Source organism: Ceratina calcarata, unplaced genomic scaffold (genome assembly GCF_001652005.2).
Source record: "Ceratina calcarata isolate Rehan_Ccalc_2016 unplaced genomic scaffold, ASM165200v1 scaffold419.2, whole genome shotgun sequence".
Lineage (NCBI taxonomy): Eukaryota > Metazoa > Arthropoda > Insecta > Hymenoptera > Apidae > Ceratina > Ceratina calcarata.
Genome location: NW_017165508.1, coordinates 137,612 through 148,270, shown reverse-complemented (window position 1 = coordinate 148,270; position 10,659 = coordinate 137,612). Strand labels below are relative to the sequence as shown.

Here is a 10,659-nt window from a genome sequence, read left to right as displayed (position 1 = left end):
TTATTTCTTCCCCTGATCCAAAACGTTAGACATTTTTTCTGTGAAACGAAATTATGTTTGAACAAGAATAAAAATGAATCTGAATTTGTGTTTGCAGGGTAATTTTTGGAATGAGGAGACATCCCGAAGACCGGGAAGGAGTATGGTAAATATAATTTATTCCGCATAAATTCTTTGTTTACGTTACAGCTAAACGTGGTATGTACAAATATATATTTAATGCAATGATCTTACAAGAATTTAGTGTAATGCAGGTCTTGGTCAGTCTTTAATTGCCGAGGCCCGTTGTTTGTCAGGGCGTCGAGCAGCGACTCCGATCTCTCGTTCGCGATCGAACACGTGACACAGAAAATTATCCGCCAAAAAGAAAAATAAACCACATTCTTCGTACATACGTGAATACAATCACATGCGAGTGGAATTTCTAAAACAAGATACATATTTTGTAGGCACTTCTGTCGACTACCTTACGCTTCGAAAACAATTCTATCGATCGTTCGAAACCTGTAGCGGGCCAATTCATGCTGCGAGTTCCGCCCAAAGTTCACACAGACATGCATGCATCGGTTGCTTCGCGAGCGCAGATGCGTGTCAACGAAATTTTTATTTAATACTAATTAAGCTAACATTTCTCGCACCATTTTTTTTTTTTTTTGTCCACTTCACTACACAATTGTCCAGCCGAAGAATGAGAATCGAATGAAGCACAAAACAAAATTAATGATCGAGATAAGAGAATGTACAACGGAATAAAGGTTTGTATAAGAAAGAAACGGGGTAAGGGGAGGGTAAAGAAGGAACGGGATTCGACTGTGACGATATCGACGAAAGAAAAGACACACCGAAGCTAAACCAACCCGGGGCTTCGCGCCCTAATACTCTATCTCTACTCCACTATCATCGTTCTCTCCCTCTCGAATCATGTAAATGCTAAGACAACCCACAGCCTCGGTAAATATACAAAAGAAAGAAAGAAAACCGTCCTCGATACCTCGTCGCTCTTCGCGGAAGGCTACACGCGCGTTCTTCGAACATTAACAGCTAAAGAACCAGAAAGAAAACGATATTCCGTTCACCATGCGACGAACAGACGCGACGATTTTTTCCACCATGGGGAGGGAAATTTCCAAGTCCCAGAAAATCTCTCGTGTCGGATCGTTCGATCCGACCTTACGAAGTTTGATTGCACCGTCGCTCGTCCTCGTCAGCCCAACGGACGGCGTGCATACGTAACACCATTATTGGCATCTCTGAATTTATCATACGCAGGTCCGACACTTGCGTATGTACATATATACATGCATCGGAACGAACGGGACACGGCGTCGTACATAGTCAGACAGTGACGTACGGCTCCGAGACTTCTCGTTTATGTCTGTTGCTGGTGCGTGGGACTATGATGGTGCGACCACGTCGGTGGGCTCGAGTGGTTGTTGAAGTTCACCGATATCGTGACTGGATGGAGGACCATGTCCGGGCCGGTGTCCGAAACGAAGTTCAGATGGGGCCTTAGCATGGACGCTTCGATAGTTAATGGTACGTAAAATGCGCCGCCGTCGTGCAGAGCGAAGATCGGCACCCCGTGGGAGGAGGACGGTTTCTCCGTACTGGTCGCTGGCGGCGGACTGGACTTTATCCTCTCGGCGGAGAACCTCTGCTTGATGGAACTCTTGAACTTGTAGTTGGAAGGCTTGCAGCTGGTGACCGAGGGTGCGCTGTGCGAGTGGGTGCTGTGATTGCTGTCGTCGCTGACGATCGCTGGCGGTGGGATGATCGTCGGGCGCAAGGGACGCTCCGGATCACCGAAAGAACTCACGCCTGAGCTGGACCCGTGGTCCGAATGACCGTTCGGCTGACACATCGTGGGAATGCTGGCATGAGCGTATCCCGTGCCGTTCATGACGCCGTTCGTTGCTGGCATCTCGGGATGAGGGAAGCCTAGCCTATCGCCTATAATCAGAAGTTTGGTAATCACGTAAAAATAGTATCATAATATAATACAGTGCATATAACATAATATATAACGCCATCAAATTTGCTTCGTTAAAAATAAATGAACAGAGTTTTCAGACTTGCATAATAAACTTTGCTTACTAGTAGCTAAGATCTTCTCGCAGTGTTGTTGCAGATGGTTAATTAGCTGAACGCAGAGAGAGTCCCTCGCGAAGAAGCCCTCCACTTCTACGAGGAAGTGCATAGTCTCGCTCAAGCACTCTTGGAAACCCAGCCTGTAATGTTCGGCTGCGGTGGACGCGACGGTTGAGTGCGAAACGCTGTCCACGCTGTCTTCGGGATGCGTATGCACCGACGTCACCACCGGGTGTTTCGATTCTGAAACAGTAACGAGATTCTGAGTAAACAAGTCGTTGGTATACGCGTGTGAACGCACGTTCGCACTTGATGATCGTTACCTTGCCGGAGGCTTTGAAGATGCTTCATATGACGAATAGCCATTTCAATGATCTCGGTCTTCTCCACTCTACCTCGACCTTTCTTCAAGTACTCGGCCGGTATCAGTCTGCTAAGATCGGCCAGGCAATTGTTCATTCGATCTCTTCTCCGCTTCTCGATGATCCTATGAGACATCGGATCTTGCTGCAACCGAAAGCAAACAATTTGCCATTAGACATTTTTATTACTACGCACGATAAAGGTTTTAATGACTGATAACAATTTAATTATAGTATATGTACGTAACATCGTCGCGTTCCCGTATCAGTATCCAATTAATTAGAATGTATTACATCGTTGATAATATTGTTACATTATCACGAACCTGTCAATATTTTATTGCAGTTTATGATAATGCGTTGTTATGCCTAATAACACGGCGTTAGATTAACGGGAATCAGTCGCCAACATTTATTAGACACCACGTATCACCACCGACGACGTACATTTTGTAATATACTGTTAAACTTTAACATCTGTCAACATGTTACACCATCGTAAAACATCAACCGAGACAACAACTTCCTGAATAAATGTTAAGGGATATATATAGCTTTCGTTTTCGAAAACAGCGGACGTCAATCGAGATGTTAATTAATCGACAGTTAAAAATTTTTTTCACAAATCACTAGCAAAGGTATAATTGCACACAAAGGCGAGGTTCAGCCGGATAAAAAAGAAAATGTCACCTCTTTATTCAAACACCGCCTCTTCCTAAGCGGGGGCGAGTGCGCCGCCGCATCGACGTGGCTGTTCGTGGGGTAATACTGCATATTCAAAATGTTATCCATGCTGTGCGTCACCATCGTGCACCGAGGAACGAGAACACGCGAAACGTAGCGACGAACAACAAACCACAGAATGTTATTTTTCGAACCGTCGGACAACTTCTCCGAATCGGGAGCGACTCAGATACGAGACGATCCTCGGATCAATTTAATTAAAAGCCTTCCGAACTATATTTCATATCCAAGAATATCCTTATACAAGCGTGGCGCGTTCGAACGTTTCCTCGAATCGCGCCTCTGCCTATATAAACGATATCACGCAATTCGAATCTATATATATACTTTGCGTCCACTTGGGAGATATTTAATTCACAGTCTATTATAGTACGTGCTCGCTAAAAATATAGCGGTATCGTGCATGCCCTATTTATTGTATAAAATGAATTGTTCTAAATATAATTTTCCTCTTTTTAATAAAAGACCGCACAGGACAATCGTTCGAGGGAAATACGTAGATATACGTCGCGGGCACTGCGACTCCAACACCGTTCGTTCACGACACTGTGCGTGCTCTGATATGGCACGAACACGACTGCGATCCGCGGCCGACGGCGCTTACGTTCCTTTAACGAGGAGGGAGATGTCGCTCGACGATGACGCTCCCGCTATCACGTGTTGGAAACGCGACGAATAACGCCCAACACGTGACGAAACACGTTTCGGCGAGGAAGCCTGCACCGGGAATTCCTCTTCCGCGGCACTTTTCCGCCTCCCTGCGAAACGTCGCCGTCTACTACTGAACCCGTTATAGCACGGGAGAAAAAGAATTACGATTCGGTCACGAGGAGCACGTTTTTTCCAGACGTACTTCGAACCAGACACCCGGATCACTGCTAGATCGACACACGTGTCCCGATGGAATAAATTTGTCCACACGGACTCGTGCGATCGTGGAATGTGAGCAGATAGAGATCTTTCAAGAAACTCATTGATTAGCTCTAAGGGTGCGGCAAAGTGNATTCGAATAATATTCCAAATTTTTTATTGTAATACTTGTGATGAATCCCTGAAAGATTTTCATTAGGGTGATTAGAAGATTGATCTCCGTTACCCCTTCCAACCCTTCCCTTAACAGGAGAATAAATATTGAAATTGGCATGAAATATAAACTCCTGGTGAAATAAATTCTGCATTAGACGAATGCGTCGCGAGCGGGCAACTAAGGAACGGACTCGCGTCGTCAGCACGGAGTCTCGGTACAGCGAATCGTAATCAAGAGTTGCTCGTTGACCCTCGACTCCGCAGTTTCTACTTGTTCGGTGAGACGACGACGCGCGAGGCAACGCGCGGCGAGGAGAGAGCAGATCTGGAAAAGAAGTCGGATCGTGAAAAATCGCTGGGGAACCGCAATAACGGGGTCGTGTTATCAGCATTCCGGATATAACCGGACTAGGGAGAACTTTGCGGCTGACATCGTACCCCGTGTTATGACCAGGGTTTATCGAGAAACGCTTGACCTCCCGCTGTTTTTCATACGATAACCGGGTATCACCGGATCCAGTAGCCTCGCTTAGGCTGGAAGCAACGAACACGAATGTCTATCAGCATCTTGCAAGTCGCGTGTGCAGTCGTGTTTACTAAGTATGCTGAAGTCAGTTTGATCTGGCCAGCAATCGGTTGAAATTTATGTTAAATTAAATTAGAAATATTGATAGCCATTGAATTTGATATTCAGATCGAAGTTTTCAATATTGACAATATTTCATGAATCGATAGAAATCGACATGCATTTTTCATTGAATTTAGACGAAGGAAAGTAATACGGTCCTAGATTTACCAGTCGGAGCAACAGAAATTTTTTTAGGAACGAGGTACGTAATAACTTGAACAATAAAAGAACTGAAAAGGAGAAAACAAGAAGACACAGTTCGTTAATTTTACTGTTACGAAACATGTTTTCCACATTAGTGCTCGGAAACAGCCCTCGAAGACACTAGAAGTTAAATAGCGCGTAGAAAACACGGACAGCCTTGACGTCAAAACGAAAACTGCGCATCGAATCGATGAACTGGGTTAAATTAAAATTTAGCCGCGTGGGGGTTGGAAACGAGCGTGCAGAACCCAAAGTGATTCGAGTGCTTATCGAAAATCGATTTACCACTCCGCTGATAAAACCGTCGATACGAAAAAAAAAAAAAATACCTGTTTTGCGCGGAAACGTTATTTACTCAACCACTCGGATGCTATCGAGTGTCCCTTTTCGCACAAGTCGTTTAATTCTAGAACGCCGCTATACCTGTCTGATGTTCTCAGTTGACGAATGATCACGTTGACTACAGAAGGTACGTTTGTGAGAACAAACATGTGACCGATTACCAAGCGCTGATTACCAGCGGCGGCTTGTGAATGAACACGTGCTGTTTTTAGTAACCCTGATCCAACCCGGCCACGTATTACTTCTGTCACGGACGTTTACTCGAATGATCCTCCATACATAAAAGAATTCCGTGACTTTTTTCTAACCGACCCTCAATTGAACCGTTGGCGTTGGACCTAAGGGCTGTTATGATTAAATTATTATGTATAATTTATTGTATATTAAAAAAAAAGAATTGTATATTAAAAAAAAAAGAATAAATTATACATAATAATTTAATCATACGAGCCCTTTGGTCCAACGTCTTTTAATTTATACACACGATTTAAGTGAAAGCTTCTTATCAATCCAACGTATTGATTGGAATAAAAGTACGTACATAGCTCGAACGTTTCAAGTAACAAATCGACGTAATAGATTTTACATAGAAACGAGATAAAGCGTTAAAGTCCAAGCGTACGAGCGTCATTCGGCATATTTTCTAAAATCGAATCTGTATTGGGGTAGTCCGTAACGACTCCGATCAGTTACCGCGGAAGCAAAATTATATCAACTCGGTTTTAATAGTATCGCGCGAAGTCCAGCGCGATATCAATGGCGTACTTGCGTCTCATTCGCCGGAAAGCTCATAACAATTGTTACGTCTACGTCAAGCCCTCGTGACACTCCTCCGTTCGCTGGTAACAAGACCCCAGCGAAACACGTGACGAGAGAAAACGAATTCCCCCTTTGTTCCTTGATAAGAACTGGTAGGGGGCATTCCAGACGAAAAAGATAGGAGACTAGCGACTTGCAATAGCTATAATTCAACGCCAACTGTGCGTTTTAAATGCTCGGCACCGAATAATGCACAAATGCAGCGAACGTATGTCAATTAGCATGACACAGAGCAGCTACATTTCCAAGAAAATATATTTTGAAGTCACAGCTTTAATCCTGACAATTTCATAAAAAAAATTTCTAAATAAATGATAGAATTATTTTTTAACATTGCGGTATGATGAAAGTGACATCCAGTCACTTCCATCCGGTGCATCCAGTTTGAAAATAAATTCACAAGCACTCTGAAAGTATGGAAAATATTGTATAAGCTCACGCGCCTACTGCGTCTGATAAACAAGTAGAAGTTGTTGAAAAACTAGAGGAGTCACTCACATAGCCGCGGAATCGAGTTATTTCCGGAAACGGCAATCTATTTGCCAATAGATGAGGAATTAAATTAATCGTTGACTAGATGGAATCACGTGCGGTGTGCAACGTGCATCGCGTGCGTGCGACGAATGAAGAGACGAGATAATACGTATCTCTCCTCTGTGCACAATTCGAATCACACGAGGATCGTATTCACTCCGGCCAGGAGACATTCGTCTTCGCTACCGTCTCCGTTCTGATACTATTTCACGAAATTTTAATCCAACCGTATCTCATTGTGTCCAGCACGACACTATGAAATTACACGACAAGTAAAGCTATCCCGCCGCGATAATCTCTCTCTTATGCTTCGGATTAGGCGTGTATATACACGTAAGTAGCGAACAGTGAATCTATAACAGTCGGCCGATGCACTTCTCCTACAAACGATCGTTTTATTCACGGTCCGTCATGCTGTTCTATTTTAAGCAATAATGGAAGCTACTGTTCGATACTAGAGACGACACAATCCTTCCTATGTCCGGAACAATTTAAATAAAAATTTAAAAGCTCGGCGCATAATAATAATTGAATAGAAAAACTGCAAGAAAATAACATCACCAGTGCAATACAAAGAATTATAACAGAAATCACGAAATACGAGAAATATAAAAAGACAGACTAACTTCTTTCTAAGTAAGAATTTAAGGAATTATCATAAATTTTAGAAAAATTGAAAATAAATGCAAACTTTGCAATTAGCAATTATAAGTTATGATTGCGATCTGCATAGGGGGTGATGGAAGATGGATAAAATCAGACGCATCATTTCTACGTCATTGCGATCATTATTTGGGTCACCGATAAGCATCGTAAACGTTTTTACGTGGACATCCAGCGTGGAACGGAACGACTTTTCGCCGAGTTACGAACAACAGATCATTCTCTGACTTGGAACCCTGAGACTTAAAAATACCAAAGCGAAAGGGATGAGTAACGCTCCGCGCGATACGCGACGCAATCAGGTTTCCCAGTCATCGATGGACTGTAAGCACTTCACGAAGTTTCGGGGAACTTCGAGAAACGTATGACTCGAGTTATCTCGTCTGTCACGTGCGAGTCAGGCGATGAGACCAAGAGAACGATGAACAATTGGTAAATTAAACACGATAAGAGTATTAACGATGATTTTATCAGATGAATCGTAATTATTCTTTTGTAACTGATTAACCCAAAGAAACTGTATTTTATCCCAAAAGAAATTGTGAAGTTCTGAACTCGAGTTTGGACTCGATCATATAAATTCAGTCTGACAAAGATATTCGATCGAGCTACCTCGCGTATATTTTGCATTCTGAAATAAAACATTTGTATTTCTTAAGTCATTTCTTACAGTTATCTCATTATTTAGGATAAAGTTATTCGATAAACGAAAGATTCAATACTACGAATCATGACTAGCACTTTTAATTCGTTTTATCAACCAAACCGAAATGTTTCACAAGCACGAAATATTAATTAACTAAGAAAAGTATGTAAATTCGTATTTACATGTCGCGCGCCGAAGAATGTAATACTCCAGACGACGTAAAAAAAAATAATAGCAAACATACAGCTTGTTTTTTTAATTAGAAAAGCGAGACGACGATGCAAAAAGCAGGCATCGATCAGAAATAAGTACGTGTATATCTATACCGCGGCGCGGCAAACATTTACCTTATTCTAGCTAGCGTATCAACAGAGATCCATCGAAATATTTCTCTTCTTCGAATATGGCGAGGGTGATAAACAGCGGCAGCGGTGCCCCCGCAACGCCTAATCTTAGACGGCTCTTAATCGCGAGCATAACCACGCACTGGGGATCGTCATTGGCCCGTGGTAACATCCGATGACGTAGGTGCTGTATCTAGACCCTGACTCACTCGCGGAGCCATGACCGAGAATCCGGCGAGTCAGGTATTTCCCCGCGTGATTCGCCGGGGTGCTGCGAAAATCACGTCCGCGCCGTCGAGCACATCCGCGACACGCCGCCTGCGTACGTCCAGCGAAAGCAAAAAAAAAAGGGTCACGTGTAAACGATACTTCTGGGAAGTTCGACGAAGAGGAACCCTCCGTTCATTCAGTTCGCGCGAGCGACGATCTGAATTCTCAACTAACATAAGCCTCCACCGGCGACGGATTTCTAACAATACCAGCGGCTGAGATAAGATAATTAACTGGACTGAATTTCGATTCGACGATAAACCGACTGATAGACCGTCCCTTATCGTTTATCGAATGCAGAAAAAAGAATTCGTATGTAAATAACGAGATAGTAGCTATCCTGGTATTATCGTATCAAGAGGTAGGCCTATATTTAATTAATTGCCAGTCTCGATGTCTCGAATATTCCGGATCCAATGATCGGTGTGGAAAAGTTTGGTCTGAAAATGACGTGGAAAACTCGAATGTTTTACATTCCAGATAAAGAAGCTATTATGGAAAAAAAAATCGTAATAGCATCATACAGTCTTAGGAACACACTCTTTTTTCTTATCTAATTTATCGCGTTTTGGTTAATTTCGTTTGACTACGACCATGAAATTGTTCGATTATCAAGAAAACACCTTGTCATTACGATATAAGTATGTAGTATGTAACATCATTCAATAAACTCAAACATTCAACACCTGAATAATTCTAATTGATATTACTTGAAAACAAATCTTATATTCCATAAATATCGTGTTTGCGTTCCTTGTCCTCCTTAATCTTCAACAAGAGAAAAAAAAACACGCGTTATCTGTTACCGAGGACTCTGTACCAGCGTACACTCTCGAGATTACGCATTTTTAGGAAATACGATGTCCGCTGTACTTTTGATTATCGATCCTCGAGAGGACTGATTTCGAAATGCGCAGCTGCGTTTGCGTAAACCGTGATAAAGAGCCGAAGATTTTCACCTGCTACGGACTGACAACCTCAATTGGCAATCGCGACCGCATCAGAGATATAGAAAGGCGCCTGATTCTGCGCTGATCCGTAGAATCGAGTCAAGGATAGACAAGGCGTTACCGCCTCGTTTCGGAGGGACTGCGCGAAGTAAATTATTTTTAAACCACGCGTGTCTCCACGAAAATAAGCGTGAGCTTATGTTACTAATCGCATCGACACTTTCGCAACTGCATATATACGATCATTCTAGCTGAATTCGAATTGAACCTCGCAGACGCAATTCGCTGATCTACTTATGTTTATTCGTCTCCAGTGATATTTATCTTGAAATCGCGAGTCACGTAAAATCTCTCCGCGGACGGGTCGTAAAAGAACGAAACGTTGAATTGTTGTCTGGAATTTTCCATCCTCGCGAGCGAAGCAGAGTTCGTTTTCGAGACGCTGATCCGATCGCAAACGCTCGAGCATTGCGAGGAATTGGAAAGTTGCACTCACGAAAATTAAGAGGTCACTGAATCCCTTCGGTATTCTTGAAATTCTAATGTAAATCCGAGGGACGATTAGCATGAAGCGGCCTGGCGATGAAAGCAGGCCACTTGAAACACCGAACTCGAGGTATCGATTGACTGGCGCGTGCGTGAAAACCGAAAGCTGTACACTTCGTTCGTTCGCATCGTCGAGAATCGATAAGTACAGAAGTATCCATGTATGATGGATACGCGGGTACGGAGTTGCACGCTCGGTGAGCGCCGGGGGAAGGCATCCATTCGCGAACTTAATTCACGTGATCCGTAGTCGGATCGACGGGGTCACGAGAAGACGCCTTGTCACGTTCCCCGACCGTTTCTTCCTGGACGAGATACGTCTCGAAGAACGGAAATTACGAAACCGAATGATGGAAGAAAGAAATTTATTCAGACGATCACGTCTTCTCTATAAATAGCGAATTCTATATATACTGCGATTCTTTGTAAACATGGTAAAGAATCTGACATAACTTTTCTTTTTCAATTAGTAATGACTTGCAATTATTTAAAT

At 43.0% G+C, this 10,659-nt stretch overlaps 1 protein-coding gene across 5 annotated transcripts in view; it reads right to left on the bottom strand.

Annotated features, from left to right (window-relative positions):
• Window positions 1-141: 141 nt before the first annotated feature.
• Window positions 142-10,659, bottom strand: part of cwo (transcription factor cwo) — a 38,290-nt gene continuing 27,772 nt past the window's right edge. For 3 of the 5 annotated variants that reach the window (XM_026814934.1, XM_018027301.2, XM_018027303.2), the window contains 3 exons: window positions 2,412-2,595; window positions 2,095-2,331; window positions 142-1,950 (listed from right to left, as the gene is read on the bottom strand). In XM_026814934.1, the coding sequence (XP_026670735.1) occupies window positions 1,370-1,950; window positions 2,095-2,331; window positions 2,412-2,595 (1,002 nt within the window). In that variant the 3' untranslated portion in view covers window positions 142-1,369. The other 2 variants (XM_018027302.2, XM_018027304.2) reach the window with 2 other exon arrangements.